This window comes from Culex pipiens, chromosome 2 (genome assembly GCF_016801865.2).
Source record: "Culex pipiens pallens isolate TS chromosome 2, TS_CPP_V2, whole genome shotgun sequence".
In the NCBI taxonomy this organism is placed as follows: domain Eukaryota; kingdom Metazoa; phylum Arthropoda; class Insecta; order Diptera; family Culicidae; genus Culex; species Culex pipiens.
The window spans coordinates 205,097,055-205,124,388 of NC_068938.1; the positions used below are offsets into that span (position 1 = coordinate 205,097,055).

The window sequence follows — 27,334 nt, forward strand, 5'->3', positions numbered from 1 at the left end:
CCACCGCTCCGTGTACCAGATCACACCCATCTAGTAGTAATGTATCTTCCCAAGTATTATTATCCACTTTATTGACACCATCACCTCTTCGATCAAATACCGCTGAGTTGTTCTTCCATTACTGATCCCTAGTCATCCTCCTCTCCCCTAGTCACGTGCCTATCTGTGAATATGTGTGTCTGATCTATGCTGTACAATAGACTCCAAGTTGACGTGATACTACACCTCCGTCTCCATACTGCCTGTACCATATCTTGAAGTGTCTATGATTGGTACGACTCGAGCGAGTATATCACCTGTCTACGCTCTGTGGTGCCGAGGAGAGATAGATAGAGACTGTCTCCCACCAGCAGACGTCGAACCTATCTTCCATATAACTCATCGTCGATCATACCAGCCCTCATACTGACAGAAAGCTAATAAAGTAAGCTCGCCTCATGTCGACTCTCAGACACGTATGACCTCACATAATCCTCCTCTATGCATAACACCTGTACTCACTGTTTAACATCCTCCATATCACCCTAAAGTGTCAAGCCACTCTCCATGCAAACTCCACTCTCCCTCATGTCGTGAATTCCCTCATGTCATCGTTGTGGGTACATCCAGGAAATAGATGAAAATCTCCACACATATGACACGCCTACTTACACTACTCGAAAGCTTGCTCTCACTCAAACCACAGCTCAATCCATATGTGATCGTCCGTATAGTTACCCCCCTTGCTATCTCCTTCACCGTCTCACCATATGCTAATAATATAAAACCCCTATCACCCGTAACACTGCGATGAGAATAAAGCACTTTGCCCAGAAAATTCGACAGCGCACCACACCCCAACCAAAAATAACGAATTTTCGCACATCTCTACATCCTCCCTGCACGATTCCACGAAGAAGTTATGATACTTACCTGTCCCTCAGATATGACTTCATGCCTCTCCCCATCCACACCTGTGGACCAGTGTTCTCTCACTCAGTGAGATTAGTCCTGATGATCCTCTCACACCCCCACTCACTAGACTCAGTGATCCTTCACTCAACTCTCGTAGTCCAACCACTGAAGTACTGTCCTCCCACACCACGCTCTGTAATACTCACCCCCCATATATCTCACGTGTCAGAGCCAGTGTGTTCACCTCTCTCATCCAATTCGAACTCCTCCATAGAAATACAATAGACCGCTATGCAAGAGACCCTTAGACCTCACAGATGATAAGGAATCTTACGAAAAACTCTCTGTCATGTAGTGACCTTCTTCTAGTGTTAGTCATTGCTTTCTAGATCCACGTCGCACCATTTGTAGATATTCTATTTATATCTCTCCATCCACATAGATAAATAGAGTGTGCCAGTGATCACCCTCAGCAAATCCTCTGTCAAATCTAAAGAAATCTCTATCTTATTCGCGTGCCACTCGATAACACACTCCTCACAATGTGTGTTAACCCCAACTCACACTCCCGTGATCTCCAAGAAGGTGCGTCCAAATATACCATGTATCCGTACTACTGTTGTTAGTAGAAGAGATCAGTCTAACAATATCTCATCTCGCTCTCGTCTGATATTCTCCGTTGCTGATATCTAGAGATGATAACAATGCATCTCAGCTACATACGTTAAACCATCCCTCACACTTATACTCTACGAAGATGGAGTCTACCCGCCGCCCGTCTTACGCCGAACGTCGTATCTAGAGGAAGCTCATCGCGAACAAGATATCAGTGTCTTCTTCTATGTATGTTCGTGATCGCTCTCTATGTCTAGTCGATTCCAGCTCAAATTTATTATGGTAAAAATATATTGACCATGTGACTATCTGTGACGTGCTACTAATTGTCTTGACAGTCCTAGGCTGCCCGTGCTCGACGATCGCCTAGACTTCATCTCGTAGAATATGTAGAGAGGACATTGCGCCGTTCGCGCATCTAGATGACGCAGAGAAGTGACTCACTAAGTGGGATGGTCGTTGTGGGATATACTAAGCAGTGTCTAAATTGTGATGAATTTGTGGTCATGCATTGTGTGTGTCTTTTTCTTATACTATTTTCTGTATTGTCATTGAATTGTCTAAGTAATGCATTGTCTGATAGAAGTGCGAGTCTAGAGCGCTCTTGTTGATTGCTATTTTCAACTCAGATATATGATCTAGAAGTCGGTTAGTGCTTGTCGCTTAGAAAGCATAAGTGAGTATTGATCGAATAGAATATTTTGCACAACATTAAAAATTTTTGAATGAAGTTACGAGCTCGTAGACGCTGCAAAGTGTAGCTGAACATATCTGAGAGCCACTGATCTGTTATCAATATCTCCCTGAGGATATGAGTCTGCGACTTCGCTTAATAAGACGTGCTAAAAACGTGCTCTCTACTATGAGAGCGAATGTGAGCTCTCTCAATGTGTAGTCTATAGAATATCTAGTGTCCATGTATCGATTAGTAGTGTGAGTAGATTAACTCGCTCGCTACCGTCTTAGATCTACATGAGCAGAGTTGTGCGTGAAGATGCGCGCGTAATACTCTGTCCGGTATCTGTGGGCTATAGATGAGGCATGCGTATGTGAGTGAGAGCGCTCCGCAGTCGAGAATACTGTAACGTCGCGCATAGAATGTTTGCGCTGTGTAGAAACTTTTTTTGGATGGTTGACTTTGAGTCGGCGTCTCATCTTCAGAAGAACGCAGTCGCTGAGGCTAATCGTATTGCCAACGTGGCGAAGTTGTCGTGTAAAAACAGCGCTAGAGACGTCGTGTAGAGAGAGAGAGAATCAAAGCCTGTACTCCTCGAGACTCATTGTCATGGAGAGAGTGATCAGATCTTACTCCCAGATGTGTAATGTGTCAGAGAGAGTAAGAAGCATGTATATTGAACGTGTATACTGCTTCGCAGTGTGTTCATAGAGATTTTGGACTAGATAAATCGAAAGGCGCCATTTAGGCCCACTGGGCCCAAACGGTGGTACGCTCAGTTAGTATGGAGGCTTGTGATAGAGTCTGTGACTATCCTGAGGTTGGTGGTAAGTATGTTCTGGAGTCATATCTGTCTCTGTGTATGCACGCGGTATTCTGTTTCGCATGATGTAAGACACATGATGAGTACTAGGATGTGTTGCACATAGTGGTGTCTGCGCGCGCTCAGATCTAGAGGGGACTCGCGCTCTCGAGTCGCGTCGTGTCACATTCGTCCTCGCTATGTGTTTGATGAGTTTGCAGAATTGGAGTTTGGTATCTAGCGCGCTTGTGCCATAGCGTTGATAGACGAAGAGGAGAGAGTCCTGAAAAAGAGATGAGATAGACTGTTAGATCTCACTAGAAGAGCCGCAGTATGACGCCATAGAGAATATGAGAGTAGTGATAAGTGAGGTAGATGTGTCTCGTACAACTGTGTGTGAGTCGGAAGCTAGAGTTTTGTTAGTTGTGTTGTTGTAGTCTGAGTGTTTCTAATAGATTCGATTGAGATTGACGCGTGAGAGGCCTGAGAGAAATGGATTCTTAAAACTTAGTCAGTAGGAAGTGTTGGTCGTACATTGTGTGATCTCTCGGTTGTTCGGTGCTGTGAAATCGTCGATGTGTAAACACTTATGCGCTCGTGAGGAAATTTCGACGGCTGCTCTCATGACTGCGCAGAGACCACCTCGAGAGCAACATAAGGCCGGATGGGCGGGAAGTCGGTGATCTCCGCCCGCTGGCCATCAACTTTGGCTCGATCACATCGGCCGACGGGTCGTCGATCGTCAAGATTGGTAACACGACCGTCGTGTGCGGCATCAAGGCCGAGTTGGCGCCTCCGAAACCGGTCGAGCCGGAAACCGGATTTCTGGTGCCGAATATCGAGATTTCTCCGCTGTGCTCGCCCAAGTACCGTCCGGGACCGCCCAGCGAGGAGGCCCAGGTTTACAGCTGCTCACTGGCGGACGCAATCTTGAACTCGGGCTGTGTAAACTTGAAGGATCTTTGCATCACGAAGGAGAAGCTCGTTTGGGCGTTGTACTGCGACCTGGTTTGCCTGGACCATGACGGGTGCGTGTTTGACGCGTCGGTGATTGCGTTGGTGGCTGCCCTGCACACGCTGACACTGCCGCGGATGCGCCACAACGCGGACACGGACGAAAGGGAGGTGCTGGAGGAGGAACCGCGGGAAGCGCTCACGTTGAGCTCGATTCCGGTGACGACGTCGTTTGCGGTGCTCTGCGGGAGGATTGTGGCGGATCCGACGGCGGAGGAGGAGGCGCTGGCCACGTCCACCATCACGATCACCATCTGTGACGCCACGTTGAGCTACATCAACAAGAGCGGTGGCGATCCGGTGGAGCAGGAACTTCTGGATCAATGCATCGAGAACGCCTTGAAGCGGGAAAAGTCGGTCCGGGCGCTGATCAAGACGATGGTGAAGAATAAAAAGTAGATTGAAGGTGAGTTTTCTTATTCTTTACTAGTTTTGAGAAATTCCTTGATAAATTTAAAACTGCGAAAATGCAACTCGATTGTCTCGAAGCAGCTGGCTTGCATTTTACCTGTGGGCAGGTATTCTACAAATACAATCAAGAGTTACATCTGCCTCGCATCTCTTTAACCGAACTCGTTCCTTGTATTTCCGTAAACAAGTCCAGCCAGAGCAAAATATAAGATGAGAATTGGCTTTTTGTGGTGGTAGATGTGATGCAATACATGCTCAATTTACTTTTTTTTTAAATTTTAAATCGTCAAGAATACCTACATAAAATAATTTAAATAAATAATTTAGAAAACAAACACATCTTTTCAACAGAAATAAAAAGTAAATTTAAAATTAAGAAATTCAATTATTAAGTACCAAGTCTGCTTGTTCAGCTGGTTCAACAACCCAACCCGTAATCGATTCCACGAGGTGTCCGATCAAAAGCAAAAAGAGAGAGAGACGATCAAACCGGCTTATTATCGTTTAACTGTTCTTTCGTCGGTAAAGAGGTGTGCAAAGCTTAAAGGTACGACGACGACGACACCAATCACCTTTGCGCTAATTCGGAGGGGCTTGTCGCATTCTGTGTTTATGCTCAAATTATTGTGTTGGTGAGTGCCGGATGCTGCCGTTTGGCTGGCCCGGTTGTGGTTGTGTGTAGCGCCGTGCACACACGGGTTTGTTATGTTTTGGCACGATGTTTTGTTTACTGTGTGTGTCGGCATTTGAGGCAAAAATTGCGCCGAACTGTAAAACGGATTGGTTGGAATTTTGAAATATATATATATTTTTTTTAATGATGATTATTTTCCTATAAGATCTCACACTTGGACAAATCCGGCCGAAAAGATTCTAAAGCGATGTTTTACGCTAAAAATTCCGCTTTTTTTTCAATGTACAGTCCAAACTCGATTATCCGAAGCCTCGATTATCCGAAGTGAAATTTTGCCAAGGCCTTCGGATAATCGAGTCTGGACTGTACTTCACTTTAAACTCCACACATACATTTTTTTATTCGTCCAATCCGATTATCCGAAGGTTTCAGATAATTGAACCATAAAAATTATTAAAAATTGTTTTTGTGTTTCTTTATTTTTTAACTTTTAAAAACAAATAAAAACTAAACTAACTTTCAACCCTCTACAACCCAAACCCGCATCTAGGCGGGCTTCGATCTAAAAATTCGCCAAAAAACAATTTTTCAACCAATGTTTGATCTAAAACACTTAAAATTGTAGAAAATGTTAGGGTTGGTAGTTTGACTTGTTTTGTGACATTGCCAGTGTGTTTAAAAATTTAATTTTTTCTGGGGTCAGCTTTGGCTGTGTTTGTTACTAACATTTTCCTCTATATAATGTGAAAATATGTATGCAGTAATTTTTGTAGTGTATCAGACTATGCCTCTATGCATTTTTTTTTTCAATTTGATAATGTTGAAAAACAAGCAATAAATTGAAAAAGTGACTGTAAAAACATGAAAAAATAGATATGCAAAATGTAATGATAGGAGGTGGTAGAATAAGCCAAATACTACCGAAAACAAACACAAACTGAACAAGATAAATGAAAATTAAAATACTAAAAATAAAACAAGACGACGTCGTTGTGCTATCTTGTCGCACCCGCCATTTTGACGTTCCGAGAAAAACGCGTTTTAATGTTTGACCTTGAATATTCAAAAACGAGAGCACGCAATGTAAACAATAACAAACACGTTTTGTTTGGCTCACCATTCTGTGCATTGTCCCAAAGTTTGGTTGAAGTTGGTTGCAGGAGTCCCGAGTTATAATTACAAATGTTTACGGTAGTCTAGCTTGCACGTGCGTCAAACGCGTTCTGACCTGAAATCCCTTTGGCCAGTTGTCGCACTTACATCAATTTTCAGGGAGTGACAAGATAGCACGACAAGATTGAAACTACTTTCATATGTAAAGTGACAAAAATGCACGGAGTTTTTTTCGGTTTTTGTTGAATATCTCAGGATTAAAATCGAATTTTGGGGATCTGCGAAGGTCAAAAGGTGAGGCATTGTGAGCTGCACAAAATGGCGTTCTTAACTCAATTTGGCCCAACAAGTTAGCACGATGGCGACGAAGAGAGGTAAAGTTTTTCGTAGAACAAAAGTTGCTCAAAATGACCTCCTGAACACGGGAAAATTAAAAACCATCGAAAAAAAAAATTGGGCAGTAGAGGACCAAAAACATTTTTTCAGCCATTTTTTGTTCCTTTAAAAGCATTGTCAACAAGAACTCTTTTACTTTTTTAGAAAATTTTAGAGTTGAAAGTGCGGCTTGGTTTATGTAATTTTACCAATGTTTTTAAAAATGTAATTTTTTGGGGTCAATTTTGGCTGTGGTTATTCTAACATTTGCTGTACGTTATGCATAAATGATTATGCAGTATTTTTGTAATGTCCCAAACTATGTCTCTACACATTTTTTTTACATTTTTTTTAATTTGTAACGGTGTCCTTCTATAGTAGTACACTCAAACCCCAAACCCCGATGGTTTGACACCAACTGTTGTCAAACGAACGGGGTCACTTTTTAGTTTGACACCCCTTTTACACGGAGTTCACACACACTATCAAACGTTTGTTTTGATGCGTGACTCTGACTAACCAACGGGGTATTGTGAAAGCAGACAAAAATCGAAACACGAGCGCAACCTGTCAAAGCCTGTTGCGCCACAGGCTGGTGTACACGCTTACGATAAACCGCTTCATTTTTGTATGGCGCAACAGATTGTTTTGCGCAACAGAAGAGATGCGCACTTCGGTTTGGTGGAAGCTGCATAATACTAACTAAAAAAGTGTCAAACGAAAAAGTGACCAACCACCGGGGGGTTGAGTTTAGTAGCAAACCTGAAATAAAAACAAGCAAAAAATTGGTAACAAGAACCAAGACGTCAAAAGGTATGAGATACAGTCGACTCTCTGGCTGTCGATCCTCTCGATATCAATAATGCTCCATGTACCGATGAATTCTTCAGTCCCTTCAATCTGCATACTTCGATTGTCTTTATTCCTCGATATTTTCTCTTGCTTGAAGGATCTCTTCCTCGACGGTCCCTTGGATTCTATTTGCTTTAAATATCTATTCCGGTTGTCAATAATTTTACTTTCTCATGGCTTGCATAGACATTTTTCTTTGAGAAACGAAGCTTTGAAGGGTGTTTGACATTTATTTGTTTTTGTTTGCTGGACGTTGCCATGATTCTCTCCTATAGCTGGTCAGCAAGAAAAAACAAATTTCAATCGAGTCTTCATTTTGCATCGTTCTGTAAACTGATGCTTCTCTTCCTCGACGGTCCCTTGGATATTGACAACCAGAGAGTCGACTGTAATAGAATAAGCTAAATACTATTAGAAACAAATATAACTTAAAATTAAAGTGTCCAAAAATTTAAGAATTGAAAAAAAAAACTAAATTCAAAAGTCTGAAGTTTAAAAAAATATAAAACTCTAAACTCCTGGAATAAAATTTTCATATTCTTTAATTTTCAAATTCAAAAACCGTCAAATTCAAAAAATTATAAATTCCTTAATTCTTAAATTCTTAAATTTTGAAATTCTAAAATTAGTAAATTTTGAAATTTTAAAGTTAATAAATTTTTAAATTCGCAAATTCATAAGGGCTTGAATTGAACTAATTCAACTAATTTCTTATGTTCTGATCTTTTTTTTTCAATTCTTAAATTCTTAAAGCTATCTTAAATTACAAAAAAAAATACATCTTTGGAATCATATTTAAGGTTAGCAACTCAAAATTAGAGAATTGAGAAATTAGACATTTTGACGAAATCAAGTACAAACTGTTTTATTTTTTTAATTTAAAATTTTAAAAGTTTTGATTTATTATATTTTTTATATTTTAATAGTTTTTGAAATTATTTTTTTTTTTTCAATGTAGCATTGTTAAGTGTTTGAGTTATACCCGGCTCTGTGGCTTAATGGTTACGGCTTCTGTCTCCCAAGCAGAGGTTCAGGGATCAAATCCCGGTCGGTACCTTTGAAATTTGGAATCAGGAATTTGAATATGAATAAAAACTAAAATGAACCAGGTGGGATTCGAACTCACACCTTTGGATTGGTGGTCTGGGACGCTAAGCAGTCGGCTATCAGAAGGTTTTGCACTCTAGCAGTGAATTGATCCGTAGTGTTGAAACATGTTATCTCTTCTTCTCATATTATTAAATACGCGCTGATCCCTGATTTGCCTGAGGGGATTGGAAGTCTAAATATAGATCGAGTTTCCTTCAGATGCTTGCTTCTATGTTTAGGCGGGGCCGAACAATGCCCAGCGACCTCGGAATTGGACCGCAAGGAGCTCTGTCATTCTGAAATGGGTCGTTGGAAGCAGCGCGAGGGCTATCACCACCTAATACCCGGGACTGAGATAAGCTGTATCAGCATTCGGCATGTACACAGTCTGATACAAATTATACTTTCCCATAATTTCGCTACCGGTTAGCGGGTATTGGATTGGACCACACACACACACACACACACACACACAGCATTGTTAAGTGTTTGAGTTTTGATTCTCTGAACTTTAAATTAGTTAAAACTTAGAATTTTTACTTTTTTTTATTTTTAATTTTCTATATTTTTAAAATACTAAATTTTCAAATTTTGGTTTATTTTTTTACATGCATATGGGTCATTCCAGGTCAACTGAGTACACTTTTGGACTCGACCTTCACCGATTTGGACCAAACTTGGAGGGAACGTTCATCTATCGATAGTTAACAGAAATCTCAAGTTTGGTGCTGATTGAACCATCCCTCTATTTTTGGCACCGCCCTCTTTTTTGACGATTTTCTAAAAAACTTTTTTTTTCTTTTAATCATAACTTTGCAACTATTTGAGCAAAAGACTTTCTACAGGTTGTATTTTATAGAAAATTGTCCAAGGAATTCGATGAAAATAAAATTTTAACCCTTAAATGCCCACTAATATTATATTTTAACGTTTTAAGTATTAAAATTCAGTTTTGACCAATTGCTTATATTTTTATTTGTTTTATTTTATCACCATCGTGTTCCCCGGACAATTTTACATAATAATCAATGTCGACCTCAAACTAAAATGAACTATTGGCGAGATACAGTGATTTTACTGAAAAAAGTTTGATTTTGCGCAGCACTCGGAAGTACCGTAAACTGGGGTGACTTTGATAGCCCGGGGTGACATTGATAGAAATTTGATTTGGCCACTATTTTTGTTACATCCAATGTAACAGTCACATTTTTGCATATATGTTCGATAATAAGCTTTCCCTTCATACTCAAAATTCTCAAAAATGTTTAAATATTAATTTGACGGGCATGTGAAAAACCTATCAAAGTCACCCCGGGCTATCAAAGTCATCCCAGTTTACGGTACATAGTGTACTTTTCAACAAAAAGGGACGAATCCCGCATAATTCGGTTTTTATATGTGAGAAACTTATTTCGGATTTGAATTCATAAGACAGAGTGCAGCGCAAAATCAAACTTTTTTCAGTCAAATCGCTGTATCTCGCCGATAGTTCATTTTAGTTTGAGGTCTACATTGATTATTATGTGAAATTGTCCGGGGAACACGATGGTGTTGAAATAAAACAAATAAAAATATAAGCAATTGGTCAAAACTGAATTTTAATACTTAAAACGTTAAAATATAATATAAGTGGTCATTTAAGGGTTAAAAATTCATTTTTATCGAATTCCTTGGACAATTTTCTACAAAATGCAACCTGTAGAAAGTCTTTTGCTCAAATAGTTGCAATGTTATGATTAAAAGTAAAAAAAGTTTTTTACAAAATCGTCAAAAAAGGGCGGTGCCAAAAATAGAGGGATGGTTCAATCAGTACCAAATTTGGGATTTCTGTTAACTATCGATAGATGAACGTTCCCTCCAAGTTTGGTCCAAATCGGTGAAGGTCGAGTCCAAAAGTGTACTCAGTTGACCTGGAATGACCCATATGTATTTTTTAAGTTCAAAATCCATGATTTTTTTTATTTCTCAATTTGAAAATATATTTTTGATGCTTTTTTGTATTTTCCAATTTCATATTCAATTTTTAATTTTCCTAATATCTGTGTTTCAAATTTTTTGAATTTGCTAATAATTTTTTTTATTTCTTCTGCCAAACAATTCAATAATTGTTTTATTTTTCATTGTGGTTAACGCATTTCTACAAAAAAAACAAAATCCGCCCTTTTAATTTCAAGATTCTCAATTTTAAGATTCGGCATTATAAGGCAACTAGGAGTTCCAATATTATTACATCGAATACAATTACAGTCCAGACGCAAATAATCGAATCATGAACCAAAAAATAAATCGTTATTTTAATTTATTTTTTTAACATCAAATGCGAGTCCTGCTACCCCATTTTAGTCAAATTTGAATGGTTGATTGCCAATTAAACTAAAAACTGCATTTTTTTCAATATTTTGTCACCGCCATTTTGGCCGCCATCTTGGATTTAAAATTCTAAATCATAAAAAAGACATAATAAATGATAAATGTTTGTGATTCGATTATCAGAAGTATCGATTATCCGAAGTGAAATTTTGTTAAGGCCTTCGGATAATCGAGTCTGGACTGTATTGATACGTTCTCGAATCGCAGTTTTTGGTGTTGTGCCCTAATGAAATGTTGGGATCAAAATGAAAGTTATATTAAATGAAACAAGAAAAAATAAAACCAGAGAAGTAAAGTTTTTCTTAGAACAAAAGTTGCTCAAAATGATCTCCTGAACCCGAGAAAAATATTATTACGCCTCTGTCACAAATTAAAAATATTAATGATTTTATTTCAAGACTTTTTTTCGATTTGTGGTCCCTAAATAACAAAAAATCAAAAACAATTGTAATTTGTAAATTCCATAGCATGGAATAATATTTTGCAACATTATAAAAATATTATAAAAATATTATAAATTAAAAACCAATTGGAATTGCTCTAGTTTATATGGACTGAAGGCTTTTTTTTAATTTATCATATTTGCATGTGATAAATAAAACAAAACAAAACATATTACTATTACGAATTGAAGCAAAATCTACTTCCTCCCACGCGTTCCTCAGCATCGCGGTGTGAAAAGCCCCTGATGGGAAGCGCTTATTCCAAAGTGGGGTATCAACATTTAGGACAGATCGGTTTGTGTGTGCGTGTTCTTTTCTACCTTTGCTCAGTGTGTTCTGCTGATGGTGACTTAGCCCCCTCACACGGGAGAGACAAACCTAAAGGTTGACAGTCAGAATTTGATGACTCTGCAGTGGTGTAGACTTGGCAGACCGCAGCGGACGAGGCAGGTTTGTGTTTTACTCAAGAACTCGTTCACCAAGCCCTAAAAACGAGGTTGGGGCCAATTCTTGATCAACCCATCCCTTGGAGTTCTCTCACGATCGTCGCGGATTTGGCTGAATAAATCCCAGCAGTGCCTCCACATTCCATAACTTGTTGCCGGACAAAGCGGAGATTTGTTTTCGTCTGGGGATTAAATTGCTCCAAATTGGTGAGTTTATATTTTATTATCATTGCTGCAATCAGTGCGTTGACGCGCACTTTAGTTGGCGATCTTTGTTTCCAGATCGTCCAGCGCATCAGAACAATTTGACTAACAACCTCTCGGGGGTTTCTTTTAGGACCGGAGTGAAAGGTCACCACAACCAACATCAGTGCCGCTGAATGCAATTCGTCAGGTGAAAGTACTTGGCTGCCGTGACAAATGTGTTGTTACATCAACCGGTGAAGTCCCCGAGGAGGGTGGTGGTTGGGTCATGACACGAAAGAAGAGTCGATTTTAATCGCATAACCAGCCCCAGAGTGCCAGCTCACCTAAAGTGTACAGACTAAAACCGAGGACGACGGCGACGACGGCGAGAGACAGTGGCGAGAATATCGTTAGACTTGTTTTTGGTTGTTGTTGTTGTTGCTATTGCTGCTGGTTGATACAGGTGAGTGTGTAAAGATAAAATGGGGCGATTGTTGATCGCGCAGAGTGAAGGGGACACACGTTTGTGCTTATCACATCATACCTACTTACTAAAATGAAACCAGATATGCTTGTACTTGTTTTCATTTTTGGAAAAAAGTGTGGACGTGGTTCTGGGACAGTTGGCTCGGGCTGGCATGTGTTCTTTTGCAATTAATTTAATGAGGTTCAAGTCTTGGTTCAAGTTTTATTGAATTTAGACCCTATCGGTAACGAAATTCAAATAAAAATCTATTAGGTAAATAAAATTACTTGATTTTAAATAAACGTTTTAAAATCTATTTTCAATATTAAGATCAATGTTTAAACCAAGCAGTTCTCTCGAAATTCGCAAAAAATGTTTTTTTTTTGTTTTTGATGAAACTTTGTCTATCTGTTACTTAGATCCAAATAAGCCATTTTGTGAATACAAAGAGACGAGTTGAACAACTCGTCTCTTTGTATTCACAGTAATGCATAAAACGCTCAACCAAACCACAAGCCATTTTGCATCATTTGTTTTTCAAATGTCTCAAAGTTGACCCAAAGTTACGTTTCAAAAGGTTAAATAATTCGATTTCAGCATTTTTTAAATGTAACCCGGGACTTAAAATCTGATTTTTTTTTTTCAAAACTTTGAAAAACTTTCTCTCAAGTTTTATTTTTGAACATAAGAAAATTGGCTCAAAAGTTTTCAAGATATCATCGTTTGAAAATTGAGGGCCGGAGGGGTAGTAAAATTTTATAATCTTTTCAAAAACAATATTTTTTAAGTTTTGCGTGGTTTTCGTGCGGATGGCAGTTTTGTAAAATAAATAAATAAGAGAGGTAAAATTACGTTCAAGTTATAAAGATAAATATTATCAGGAATTAGGATATTTTTTTTTTCCTTTTTTCGTTGAGTGCAAAAACTACGAATTCTTAGAAGTTGTTGCTAAAACAAAATGGAAAAAAATGTTGTTTGTTAACCTTATTTGCATAAAAGGATCAACACATTTGAAAATAACACGCATTCAAAATTCAAAGTTTCAGAACTTCAAAAATTTAAAACTTTTTTGATTTTTTCGTTTTTTCAAACAAAAATTCTCATTCAAAAATGAATAAAAAATCTTAAATTCTCATATTTTGGACTTAAAAAAAAAAGAATTCTGGACCTTTTACAAAATGAAAAACTGCAGAATTCTTAAATTCTAAAGTGCTACCATTTTTGTCATTACACAGAAAATCTGAAAATTTAAAGATGAAAATAATAAAAATGTCGTGCTTCGACTTTGCTGAGAAACACTGAGATCATCGTATTAGAATGTTCAAATCTCAAAATTCAGGAATCTTAAAAAATTTATGATTTTTTTGGGTTTAAATTTGATTTAGTTTTCATATTTAAATTTCTTAATTCAGAAAATTCTATTTTTGATTTCTTTTTTGCCAAAATATGTTTGTTTGGCTTTTCCCTTAAGTTTACTTCATCCTAGCAAAACTAAATTTGTCCGAATAATTTTCGAGTTTTTAAGATTCTGCGTTCTATGATTTAAAAATTTAAAACTTAATAATGCTGTTTTGTATGTCTGTCCCAACATTATTTTTCTTAAAATGGCGCGGATTTCACGCGGATTGGGTTTTTGTGGCGGCGCGGATTTTTTTCGACTTCTCCGTAACTTAATTCCAAAATTTAAAAAATGTTTTTTTTTTGTAGAGATTAGCAAACTTTAAAAACATTTCATTTTTAACATTGAACCATTTGCTTTTAAGATATTAGAACTAAAAAATAAAATGCTGTTATTATGAGACTTACAAAAAAAAATTTTTTTTAGTTTCTTTTTCCTTCATTCGCTGTATTTTAGAAGCCAGAGGTCCAAACTTCTATGTCTCTGATGCATTTTTTTTTGAATTTGTTGACCTAAAAAAAATATCTTCAAGAATTGACTATCATGGACACTTTATTTGAATATCGAATAGCTAGATTTGTTTAGTTAAAATTAAATTTAAAGTGGCTTTATTTTAAAAACGGTGCACTTTATCAAACAATGTGTAAAGTATTGTTTGATTTTAAACTTGGTTATACATTTAAAACTGTTAAAAACTAGTAAAATTTATATTTTTTCAAAAAAATATTTTCCAAAAATTATTTCATCGAAATTTTTGTCCATGCTCAAAAGTTAAGTCCTCTTAACATATTATTTTTAATTCCAAATATAGTGTTTTAACAGGTACTATACTTCCCATGATCGCATAAATGTCCCATATGCATTTTCATCGTTTTTTAGTTATCGATGCAGTTTGGTTGAAAATCGTATGCTCTTTCAGAAAAGCTTACAACATTCAGTACTTTATTCTAAAAAATCATGAGGAAATCCAGTTTTTTTCGCGAAAACTTAACACGTAACCTTATATATGGAACAAACATCAAATTCTTTTTTCTCAGCTTGCTGTTTTTGCATATGGGACATTTATGCAAACATGGGCAGTATAAACATATGGAACACAATAGCTTATAGGATCTTTTTTTTTTTGTTTTAAAAAAATCTAGATATATGGATTTTGGGAAATTTAATTTTGAATTGTTTTTTTTCATGTTACATTTTTTTCTTCATTAATAACTCAACATTGTCGAAGACACCAAACCGGTGTTAAAAATATAAGAATTGAAATCACAAGCCACAATTTGTACATTTCTCGGGTGAGTTTTCAAAAAGCCGTAAGAGCCACCATAACCACCGATATTAATATTCGTTTTTCTTCAAATTGAACAATATTTCATTTGTTTTTGTTTAGGGCACTTGAAGGACGTGTAGATAAACAATCTCAATCATTTTTGAAATTGGATTTTCGTAAGTAGGTCGATTACCGATGCAAAAAGGGCTTTGTTTACCAATGGCTTTTACAGCTTTTTAAAAACTCATCCGAGATTTCAAAGACAAAGTTGTTGGGTAATGCATTATACACTAGTACAGTTGGTTGGCAATAATTAGTTTGAAAAATAATCTATGTTTTGACGTTTATTTTTTTTTTGCGAAGATAAACTTTTTGCGGTGCAGTACATTGAGAATTCACACAAATTAAACTCTTTTTTGGGCCGATTTTTTAATAATTACTCAGCAATGTTATAAAAACATTTTAAAATTTTGCTTTTATTGTTTTATAAGAGTTTGAAACCATTTTGAAAAGTGTTTGGCATGATAGTGAAAAGTTTGACGTCTATCGACTTTGTTATGTCAAATGTCAGCCTGACATATGAGCAATTTTCCTCGAAATCGGCCATTTTCATGAGATGCAGTGTTGGAATTCGAGCGAGAAGAAGCGAGAGAACTTGTGATTTGTTCCTCTCCTCGCTCCTGCCGCGAGCGCCTCGTGGCCATTTCTCACTCGCGAGCTTGCCCGTTCGCGAGTGGAGAAAAGCGCGAGCAATCGGCGAGTTGCTCTCGGCAGCTCGTGACTCGCGGCGAGAACTCGGGAGAGAGAGAGAAATATTTCTCGCGAGAGCGCGAGCATTCCAACACTAGATGAATGGACTTAGGAGAATGTGAAGAGCCATATACACTCAAACCCCGATGGCTTGACACCAACTGTTGTCAAACGAACGGGGTCAATTTTTAGTTTGACACCCCTTTTACACGGAGTTTATCCACACTACCAAAAGCTTGTTTTGATAGTGTGCGTTAGTGCCGTGTAAAAAGTGACAGTTCGTCACTTTTTAGTTTGACTTTGACCAAACAACGGGGTACAAACTGAAATGGTGCCAAACGAAAAAGTGACCGGGGGTGGAGTGTATTGAAGAAAAAAAATCAAACATATCAGTTAAGGGAGTTAGCTGAAACTCAAATTACAGAATTCCATAATTAGATTAAGGCTGTTGCAAATATTTTTCAAAGCTTATCCTTCAAAATCGGTTCAAAAAATTAGGGTGCAAAAAAGTATTTGTTCAAACTACTTCAAAATTTTAATGGAAATTGTCGAAGTCAAAAATCAGAACCTATAAATGAGAATCTTTCTTTTATGCTTACTTTCAGATATTTTGTTCTATAAATCAAGTATAATCATCCGAGAGACACCATGCGCCGCAACACGCGCGTCCTGCTAAAGTACGCCCTCGTGGGCGGCTTCGTGCTGCTCTTCCTGGTGCTGATCGTGCGCTCGTTCAACGTGGTCGACCGTCAAAACCTGCTCGACGAAAGTCCCGCCGAACCGCTCGCCCAGCACCGCAAGCAGGGCTCGTTCTTCAACGGTCCGAAAAAGAACGTCCACAAGAGGCGCATCGACTGGCACGATTACAAGCTGATCGAGGCCGAGCGGAGTCGGAGTGGGGTGGGGGAGCACGGGAAGCCGGGGCATTTGGAGAAGAAGGACGAGGAGATGCAGGACAAGCTGTTCAAGAAGAACGGGTTCAACGCGGTGCTGAGTGATTTGATATCGTTGAACCGGTCGCTGCCGGATATTCGGCATCCGGGGTGTAAGAAGAAGAAGTATTTGAGTGAGTTGCCCACGGTTAGCGTGGTGGTTCCGTTTTACAACGAACACTGGAGTACGCTGTTGCGGACGGCGTCTAGCGTGCTGTTGAGGTCACCGCCGGAGTTGATCAGTGAGATAATTTTAGTTGACGATTGTAGTACGAAGGAGTTTTTGAAGGATCAGTTGGATCGGTACGTGGCGGAGAATATGCCGAAGGTTAAGGTGATTCACTTGCCTGAGCGTTCCGGGTTGATTACGGCGCGGTTGGCCGGGGCCAAGGCCGCTACGGCGGATGTGTTGATCTTCTTGGATTCGCACACGGAAGCGAATGTGAACTGGTTGCCGCCGCTGTTGGAGCCGATCGCGGAGGATTACCGGACGTGTGTTTGTCCGTTTATCGACGTGGTCGCGTGGGACACGTTTGAGTACCGGGCGCAGGACGAGGGCGCGAGGGGGGCGTTTGATTGGAAGTTTTACTATAAGCGATTGCCGCTGCTGCCAAAGGATTTGGCCAATCCGACGGAACCATTTGAGAGTCCCATTATGGCGGGTGGGTTGTTTGCGATCAGTTCCAAGTTCTTCTGGGAGTTGGGTGGGTATGACGAGGGGTTGGACATTTGGGGTGGTGAGCAGTACGAGTTGAGCTTCAAGATTTGGCAGTGCGGTGGTCAGATGTACGACGCGCCGTGTTCACGGGTTGGCCACATTTACCGAGGGTATGCGCCGTTCGGCAATCCCCGGAAGAAGGACTTCCTTACGCGGAACTACAAACGCGTTGCTGAAGTGTGGATGGACGAGTACAAGGAGTATTTGTACGTGCGAGATCGCAAGAAGTACGACAACACTGACGCCGGAGACCTGTCCAAGCAGCTGGCAATCCGCGAGAAACTTCAATGCAAACCATTCAAGTGGTTCATCGAACACGTTGCGTTCGACCTCATAGAAAAGTATCCCCCAGTCGAACCGCCGGACTTTGCCAACGGTGCCATCCAATCCGTCTCGAGCCCCAATCTCTGCGTGGACACGCTCAGCCACGGTGAAAAGGAAACGATCGGCTTGTTCGGTTGCGCCGCCGACAAGGCCCAACCCCAGGCGAACCAGTTCTTCCAGCTGTCCTGGCATCGCGACCTGCGCATCAAGTACGGCGAACTGTGCTGGGACGTGTCGGAGAGCATCGCCAACGCCAAGATCCTGCTCTACCACTGCCACGGAGGCCAGGGCAATCAGCTGTGGCGGTACGACCTGGACAGCCAGCAGATCCGCCAGGGCAAGAACAATCGCTGCCTCGATATGGACGCCGACAAGCGGGCCGTGTTTGTGAATCCCTGCTCGGAGTCGAATCCGAACCAGCGGTGGAAGTGGGGCTATCTCAACATGACCGCGCTGAGGCACTGGGACTCGTACGGGGCGAAGATTATCGAGTAGGGGAGGGAGGGAGGTTTGCTCAACAATCGCAGCACATCACAGCGTTGGAACTTGTGTGTGATTTACAATTGGTAGTTTGGGGAAAGATAGAAGAAGCTCGTGTGATAAGAGGGATTTGTTCGCGCGTAAACGAAAGCAATCACCGTTGAGACTGGGGCGGAACTGGGATCGTGGGGAGAATCGAGGGTGGGAATGTTCTGAAGTACAACTGTTAAAAAGGGAAGCGATTCTGGATGAATATTTGGAAAAAAAGATTCATTCTTTTTTTTATTAAAATTCAATAATTGTTTGATTGGTTAATTTTTCTTACCAATAAAGTTTGTAAAAACTTCAAAAGGCTTGAAAATATTTTCCAAAAATGTATTTAACATTTTGAGGAAAGAGACAGTTTAGAAATAAACGATAAAATGAATTCACAAAAAATAAAGTTTGTTAAGTTGTAAGTTCAACGCAGTGAATATCAGAAATCGTTTATCAATGGAGATTAAAAAAAAAGACAAATTTAAAATTATTATCTAATATCTACACTAATTTGAAATGTTAGAACAACTCACAAGTAGTGTAAAAATCAAAAAAACTTTTTGAAGTGTTTATTTTTATTGGCTGAATAAGCTAATTCGTCTAGAACCCTAATCATAATATTTACCTTTTTTGACAAATGGAGCCTAACATTTCAAAAGGGCACATAACTTTTGTAAACAATAGTGTATCCCTTTCACTCAAATGACAGTTTACATAAGGTGTGAAAGGGACACACTCTAGCCTAAAAAATGTATGTGCCCTAATGAAATGGCAAGCACGAAATATTCGTTGAACAGGATTGAGTTTGAGCACGGACGTGGTTTGAGCATAAAAATGTCAAAACAACAACACTATTCTGAACCTACAGGGAAAAAAAGTGTTTAAACTTGATTTTTCAAACCTATTATTTTTTAAAATTTCAAATGAAATATTTTGTAAAAGAAATTTTTAAGTCCTCAGAAAGGTTAGTTCTTTAAACATTCTTCTTTCGTTTGCTCGATAAACGATTTTTTTTCCAAATCTGCTTAAAAGGATTTTTTAACGGTGCACATCAACCAGGGCTTTTGCACCCAGATTTTTGTAACAGACATTTTAGTATCTTCAAAACTACGGATACCATCAAAATATTTTTTTATTCATCCCCTACAAAACTGTCGTACAACGTACAACAAAGTTTGATTAATTTTATATTCCCGTTATTGCAGGTATGGGTCCGTAAGTTTGACCATTTTGGAATAAGAAGACAACAACTTCCTTCGTTGCTGTGCAACCTTTTAAAATAAAATCAGTATTTTAAACATAATTTCAGTGTCTGATGTCAAAAATCCGTATTTTCAAAAGCATCTGAAGGGTTTTGAGCTTCTTTGTAAAAAGTTGAAATACAGTCCAAACTCTATTATCCGAAGGCCTCGGAAAAATTTCACTTCGGATAATCGAACCACGAATTTTTTTTCGTTGTCTGATTTTTGATTATGCCGAGAGCTTAGGTATGACCCCTGAAATACGCTAAAATGATTTAGAATTTTTAAATCCAAGATGGCGGCTAAAATGGCGGTGATGCAATATTGAAAAAATGCATTTCATTTTGTAATAGGCAATCAACAACTCAATTTTGACTAAAATGGGGTCGCAGAACTCGAATTTCATGTTGAAAACAAGAAAATAAAATAAAACGATTTTTTTTTGTTCGTGATTCGATTATTCGAAGTCCCATACAAACCTTCGGATAATCGAGTCTGGACTGTATTGCTAATTTTTTCATTCGATTAGGACTCTTGAAATGTTTGATATTTATGATTATTTGTTGTTATTTTTCGAGTAGATCAAACACAATTAACTTTGAAATAAAGCCATGAAACATTGAAATAGAAAAGCATATTTAAAAAGCGTGCTCTTTTTCAAATATTCTACAGATTTTCTTTCGATTGTAAATTTATTTTTTCTGGAAAAATTGAAAACTTGTAATTATTTTGCATCATTTTTTTTGTTTGCCTCGTTCTTTTGACAAAGCCAATCTAAAAATTAGTCAACTGCCATTTTTTACCCGGCGCTCACGCACACTATCATTATAAACGTTTGAATAGTGTGTGTGAGCGCCGTGTAAAAGTGGGGTCAAACTTAAAAAGAACCCACATTTCACAAAATTCCGCATGTTTCCAAAACTCTTAAAAAAAGCTCGTTCCAAGGGGACCATAGTTGATCCATCGACAAAATGTTGTCTTGTCATTTTTTTTGCAATAAAACGTTTTTTTACCGTTGTAAATTTGTAGAGAAATCGATCACTCAAAGTAAAGAAGTTAATTTTTTGAAAAATGTTCATCCGGAATCGCACCAAAGCCCACAACTGCACACTTGCCATGTAAGATAATGATAAACGATTCGCGCTTGGCATTCTGGATACAAAGTAATCAAATTATAACAACTCTACACATACACATATCTAGTCTGTAAGATTTTTTTCTCTGTGAGGCAGCCACAAATTGAAATAAACAAAATGTTAACAGGACATAAGCCGCATTTAACAAAACAACTTGCCATCTTCCACGAAACGTAAACGAAACAGACATTTCCAGATAAGAAAAACTAAATGCAATGTTAAGCTAGATTTCCGGTAACGCCAATATCGATTTAAGAAGTGGGAAACAATAAAAATGAAACTCGTTGTTAAACACACCATTTTGACTGTTTTATTTACACTCACAAGCACCATTTTCTACTTAAGTACTAGTTTTTATCCTTCTTATTATCATCCGAACCAACTAAATTTATCCGAAGGTCCTCGTTGTGCTTAATGTAACATAAAAACACGTTGTACAACATCGTAATCGCGTTAATGTACAACACTCGATACTTTGGGTTGATAAAGTAAAAGTTGATAAACTGCGTCGGCGGCCAGACCAGCCAATCCGCCGTATAAATGGTCCAGTATTTATCCTTTATCTCGTCGGTGCACTCGCGCACGCTACTTCCCTCCAGCAGTCCCGCACTGTACAGATAGGTCACGATGAAGATCGGCGAAATGACAAACTGGTCGATGCCGATCTTTTTGAATACTGTCGAAACGCTGGCCCCGGGCAGAATGCGGTCCATCCACTTGTACAGATAGTGATGCAGCGGGCCCTGGGATATTCCCACCAGGGTCATGCAACCTGAGAAGTGATGATAATTAGTCAAGAATTAGAAGGGACTTACCCACACGCTTATACCTATTCGATACCAGTCGTAACCCGGCTGGGTGTGAGCCGTTCCGTGGCGTCTCTTTTCAAGCTCCTGGGCCACAACGTCCCCCAGCATCATGAGCCCACCGGAGCTGACCGTGTTCGTGACCAGCAGGTACTTTCCAAACATTAGCTTCCATATTCGACGCAGAGCTGGTGTGTCATCTGATGGGGAATTCTTTTGTCCGGATGACGAGTACAAGCGGTTGTTGCCTTTCGGAATTCTTGGGTTTATCCGCTGCACTACGAATTGAACAATTTTTCGCATTTTGATTCCTTTGAAACGAGAAAATTTCAAGGACGAATTAGATTTCACAGGTGAAACGCGATCAATTTATAAGGTGCACCTACCTCGCTGCAACTGCACTAACTACTGAGTACTGAACTAATGACGACGACTAGTTCTCAACGAGTCGTGTGATCAATGAATGGGACTTTTTTGTTGCTCTCTCTAAACAAAATCCCACCATTCGCATCGTCACTGGCGATAGTGGTGATTGCATCAGAGTCTCTAGAACACGCGACTACGCATGAAGCCGTTTTGTTCCGTACACTACACACACGCGCGAATGTTGTTTGTTTTGGTTTTGTGTTCGTTTGATGATGGGAGAGAAAGGGGGTGGTTGGCTTGGGTGGGTGGTTCTGTCAGCTGTTTGTGCGGCGAAGTGGGCGATGGAGAAAACATCGCACGCGCGTTGTACCGTTAAGGGGAAATGCTTACCTTAGGTTGTTTTTTTTACTGAAAAAACTTAAATGCGCAATTCAAAAAAAATCTTATGGAGTTTAATTTTTCGTTATACCTAATGACCGATTCTTCGGCTCCTTTTAAAAAAAAATCCCAGTTTTTTCAGCGTTTTGGCTGTAGTGGCAAAATAAAAGAAGAATGTTATTACATATTTGGAAAGATAATTGATTTTCCTATAAAGAAATATCATGCAGAAAGTACCTGTGCTACCCCTGAAATAAAAATGTAGCGTGACGGGACAACATCGTAAAACTGGACTTTTAAAAGGCACTCTACCAAAATCGCTACAGTTCTCCAGTTTGATTTTTAAAAACTTTTGCTCTTCTACACATTATCACAAATTAAAAAACGAATCTTTTGCTCCTTGAACTGAACGAATTGGTTGAAATTTGAGTTTTTGCCAGCCATTTCTTTTCGTGACGGGACAACGAAAGGAGCAGATTTATGAAAAAAAACTCCTCTCCCATTCAATGGCTTGCAGACCATATTTGGTCAATATTTTTGGCTTTTGAGGTAAGAAAACGCATTTAAAGCACATTGCAATTATTGCATCATAATAAAAATTAAATCTTTCATATTAAAAATCACATTGAAAATTGAAAAAAGTGACATTTTGGTGTACCTTCGCTAAGAATCGGTCTAATAGTGAATTTTTCTTATGACATCAATGTTTTTTTCACTACTTGGTCGGCAAGTACGGGTTAAAGAACCCCTAGCCCTAGTTGTTGTTTTGTGTGTATTTTTATTATTATTCGTATTTATGTAACTTTGTATAATTTCCGGTTCTAGCCTAGTCGCAGAATCTAGAAGGACTCAATAAAAAAAAATTGTGATAAAATCATGTTATACCAGAGAAAATCTTTTTATGATAGTACACTAATCGAACTAATAAAACATGATTTTTTGCTGGTTCAAGAATGGTACGGAGAGAATAAAATTCAATCTTGTCGCTTGTGTGCGGTCTTGTGACATGTTCTATCTTTTTTCAACAGACGCGTCGCAAGTTAGCACACAAGCGACGATCTCATAAAACCGAAAATAAAAATAAAACAGTAATTATTTTGCTTCCGGGCAAAAAAATAAAAACATAAATTACGAAGTTCAAAAGATTAAGAAACTTGAAAGATTAAGACACTTGAAAAAAAAAACATAAAACTAAGAATTATAAAAATTGCAAAAAAAAAAAAAATACAGATTTAAAGATGCAACATATTAAATATAGTTCATAGTAAAAAAAATCAAGAATTTCGAAATTTGCATTCGAGACCTAAAAAAAATCAAATATATCCAAAACTTATAACATATTTCAACAAATTTCAATTTTAATATTTAGAAATTCAAATATTCAAATACAGTTCAGACTTGATCATCCGAAGGCCTCAAAAAAAAAAAAAAAAAAAGAAAACACTTCGGATAATCGAACCTCGGAAAAAAAACTGTTTCGTTGTCTTATTTTTGATTGTCGTGCTTAACTATAACCCCTTAACAACGCTAAAATGATTTAGAATTTTAAAATACAAGATGGCGGTGATGAAATATTGAAAAAATGCATTGTGTCATTAACTATTCAAATTTAACTAAAATGGGGTCGCAGAACTGTTAAAAACACAAAATTAAAAAAAATACGATTAAACTTTTTTTTGGTTTGTGACTCGATTACACGAAGTCCCATACAAACCTTCGGATAATCGAATTTCGGTTAATCGAGTGTGGACTGCATACAAAAAAAATCAAAAACTCTAAATAGTAAAACTTCAAGAATTCAAACATAATGCAATTCGAACATTTAAAAATTCAACCATATATTTTAGAATTCTGAATTTTATACAAATATTTAAAAATAACAAATTAAAAATTCTAGAAATCATAAATCAAAAAGTTCAAAAATTCATAAATGCATTAACTAAATACTTATGAGTAGGGTTAGTGAAATTACACAATTTCGCGGACAGCGTGAAATCCGCGAAATTTGTATTTTTTCGTGAAATCCCGTGAAGTTATATGTTTGTTTGAAACTGTAACGGTTTTCTCAAAATATTTTACCAAACTCAAATAGGAATAAAAACCATTTAAAGAACTACTGTAGAATTAAGCGAGTGAATACCCTTGTTCAATTACTAATATAGGGTTGGTGATTTTTGATGATTTCACGGAAGGTGTGAGATTTGTAAATTTTCTTAAATCATTTTTTCTGCTTCAAATAACATCAATATTTTAACCATAAAGACTATTTAAGTTATTTTTTTTTTCAATTGAAAAGCTTGAAATGAACCATTTGAAGAATTGTTAAGATTTTTCAGTTTTTTTAGGAAATAACAAAATTTAGTAATATTTTTTTTTGCAATTTCGTCGTTAAACTACTTACTTTTCCTGTCATTCTTAAACGACGAAATAGCCTACTTTTCTGTACCAAAAATAACAGAATCGAATAGCAACACTTTTCAAAATAAATGCTGAAAAGTTCTACTTTTCAGCACTCAAAAAAATCAAATCAAATTATTCGCTCTACAGCATTGCCTTGGCGTTCCCGATTACGGGATTCCTACTCGAAACTAGGTGTCCGAAGGCTTGATTGTTGAGGCAATTGCAAACCTCTTTTTACACCTAAGCTTCCATCCACCCCGGGATTCGAACTGACGACCTTTGGATTGTGAGTCCAACTGCCTACCAGCGACTCCACCGGGACAGGACCCAGGAAGACGACTCCTACACCTGGACTGAGCTATCGACCTAACCTCTAGGTTAGACCGGGGCCAACATTTACTTCCCCATCCGACGGAAGGCGTGATCAGACAAATCTCGTCTCAAAATTTGCCACCGGGACCTTCTGGGATCGAACCCAGGCCGACTGGGTGAGAGGCAATCACGCTTACCTCTACACCACGGTCCCGGTTAGCACTCAAATGGGTGCTGAAAAGTTGAACTTTTAAGCACTTGTTTTGAAAAGTAACACTTTTCAACATTTTTTTTGATTTAAACGATTTATTGACAAAATACATGAAAATTTGACATAAAATTTCATTCAGTGTGTGTTTTTTGGAACTGCAAAAAATGTTGTATGGAACTCGTTGCAAAACTTGATTTTTTCAGCACTCTTCGTATTTATCGGTCCCGGTTAGCACTCAAATGGGTGCTGAAAAGTTGAACTTTTAAGCACTTGTTTTGAAAAGTAACACTTTTCAACATTTTTTTTGATTTAAACGATTTATTGACAAAATACATGAAAATTTGACATAAAATTTCATTCAGTGTGTGTTTTTTGGAATTGCAAAAAATGTAGTATGGAACTCGTTGCAAAACTTGATTTTTTCAGCACTCTTCGTATTTATCCAACTCGGTGAACCTCGTTGGATAAATGTACGACTCGTGCTGAAAAAATCCTCTTTTTGCAACTTGTTGCATAAACTACTATTTCGCTTTAGTAAAAATTTACTACTATATTATTTGAAATGTAAAATTTCAAAAGAAATTAAAAGAAATAAGCTTTGTTTTATCCAACATTATATGCAGAGTATTTTTATCTTTGAAATCACTTTTAAAAACATTTCTGATTTTTTTCCTGTTTGGTTTTTTGGGTGGATGATTCCCCTGAAAGTTAAAAAATGCCACCTTTATTTGTTTTCTGTTCTCATTTTGAATACAAATTTCGATTTCGCTACAAATTATATTTTTTTGCCTGTTGATTTTAAATTTAGTTTTTGAAAAGAGAGATTAAATCCTTAAGAATTATTTTGAATGGGCTGAAGTCGCAGAAAATTCCAACTATTTTACTCATTTTGGCTGGACAATCTTGCTTTGATATGAAATTCAATAAAATGTAAACTGATAAAACAGAAGCAAATCAGCGAAAACGTTTTTGCTTTATTAGTCAAAAATTAAAGAAGTAGTTCAATAAATGATAATACGCATGCCCTACATTTTGTTTTAAAATATAAAAAGAGCTCATCCATATACCAGGTGAAAACTTTTTTGAAAATTATTAGATTTTTTTGTGTCACGTTCAAATTTAGAGAAGCTTTTTTTAGTTCATTGAAGAATAATATATAATGAAGCATAAAAAATAGTTTCTGTGATTTAAACAAAAGATTTTCAGAGTTATTTTAACATTTTTCACGTTCCGCGAAATTTGCGTGAAATTTGGTGTTTTGAAATTGAGGTCCCCGTGAAATTTGCTATTTTCGAGCGTGAAAAATCACTAAGCCTACTTATGAGTTTAAATATTTGATTTTTTTTTAAATTTATTGATCTGCAATTTTGTGTTTTTTTTTGTTTATGACTATATTCAATTCTTAAATTTATGATTTTGTGAATTTAAATTTTATGATTCTCTCATTAAGCCTAAGTTTATGAACTTAGGCATTTTAAAATTACTTTAACGTCGTCAATCTTTTTAAAAGAAAATTGATCATCATTTCAAAATGTTTGTATTCATAATTCAGTAATTTCTCAAATAATCCTAATTTTTATATTTGGACAAATTTTAAAATAAATTTTGATCGCCATTTTGTTTTTTTTTTTTAATTTAAGTCCCACGACTTTAACGTTAAGGATGGGAGACCAGCGCAATTGTCTTTCAATAATAATTTAAAAAAAATCTGCGAAATTGGCAACAATCTTTAAAAACTGCATATAACAATAAGAGGATGTGGAATAGGCCTAATTTATCTCGGTACGCTATAAAAAAAGGAAACCTAACCATGCGTAAAAGAACTAAAAATGAAAAAAAAACAACAAACAGAATTTATGTTTAAGCATCGTCAGTAAGTTTGTGACTCCTTTGTAGCTCCAAAGCAAGAAACGAAAAAATATAAAGAATAGAACCAAAAATAAAAAAAAAGTTTTTAGAAAAATTATTTTCAAATATGAAAATTTTACAAGCAGTTTTAAAAAGATCTTAAAAACTGATTTTCAAGTTCAGTTTGCAGCTTTGAATCATTCTGGTTGACGATATCAAAGAAATATTTTACAATTTTTGCAAATTAAATTTGGAAAAAGCCTAAATTCTATTTTGGCTCTAAGAAATGGCATTTTTTTTTCTCAAATGAAAACAAAACAGTTGTATATTTACAAAATATTGCT

At 37.4% G+C, this 27,334-nt stretch overlaps 3 protein-coding genes across 4 annotated transcripts; 2 read left to right on the plus strand and 1 right to left on the minus strand.

Moving 5' to 3' along the window:
• The first annotated feature begins 1,436 nt into the window (after positions 1-1,436).
• On the plus strand, positions 1,437-4,406 carry LOC120431657 (exosome complex component RRP43-like). The gene is made up of 2 exons (XM_039596762.1): positions 1,437-1,504; positions 3,623-4,406. Exons 1-2 carry the CDS (start codon positions 1,437-1,439, stop codon positions 4,398-4,400), a joined length of 846 nt encoding a protein of 281 aa, XP_039452696.1. The 3' UTR covers positions 4,401-4,406.
• On the plus strand, positions 4,273-20,968 carry LOC120431659 (N-acetylgalactosaminyltransferase 6-like). Of its 2 annotated transcripts, XM_039596764.2 has the most exons (3): positions 11,544-11,941; positions 12,072-12,383; positions 16,408-20,968. In XM_039596764.2, exon 3 carries the CDS (start codon positions 16,451-16,453, stop codon positions 18,269-18,271), a length of 1,821 nt encoding a protein of 606 aa, XP_039452698.1. In that variant the 5' UTR covers positions 11,544-11,941; positions 12,072-12,383; positions 16,408-16,450; the 3' UTR covers positions 18,272-20,968. The 2 variants fall into 2 exon arrangements, with proteins under 2 accessions (XP_039452700.1, XP_039452698.1); XM_039596766.2 differs by lacking the exons at positions 11,544-11,941; positions 12,072-12,383 and adding an exon at positions 4,273-4,407.
• LOC120431658 (mpv17-like protein 2) lies at positions 20,608-21,811 on the minus strand. The gene is made up of 2 exons (XM_039596763.2): positions 21,499-21,811; positions 20,608-21,441 (listed from the first exon to the last, which is right to left on the minus strand). Exons 1-2 carry the CDS (start codon positions 21,776-21,778, stop codon positions 21,017-21,019), a joined length of 705 nt encoding a protein of 234 aa, XP_039452697.1. The 5' UTR covers positions 21,779-21,811; the 3' UTR covers positions 20,608-21,016.
• Between the last annotated feature and the right edge of the window lie 5,523 nt (positions 21,812-27,334).

What these genes read in the sequence shown, in the direction of transcription:
- LOC120431657 (XM_039596762.1), top strand. Translation starts at nt 1,437, where the DNA reads ATGTGTGTTAACCCCAACTCACACTCCCGTGATCTCCAAGAAGGTGCG. An exon ending in TCCAAATATACCATGTATCC is followed by an intron (nt 1,505 to 3,622) that starts GTACTACTGTTG and finishes ATGACTGCGCAG; the next exon opens with AGACCACCTCGAGAGCAACA.
- LOC120431659 (XM_039596766.2), top strand. Translation starts at nt 16,451, where the DNA reads ATGCGCCGCAACACGCGCGTCCTGCTAAAGTACGCCCTCGTGGGCGGC.
- LOC120431658 (XM_039596763.2), bottom strand. Translation starts at nt 21,778, where the DNA reads ATGCGAAAAATTGTTCAATTCGTAGTGCAGCGGATAAACCCAAGAATT. An exon ending in TTACGACTGGTATCGAATAG is followed by an intron (nt 21,442 to 21,498) that starts GTATAAGCGTGT and finishes ATCACTTCTCAG; the next exon opens with GTTGCATGACCCTGGTGGGA.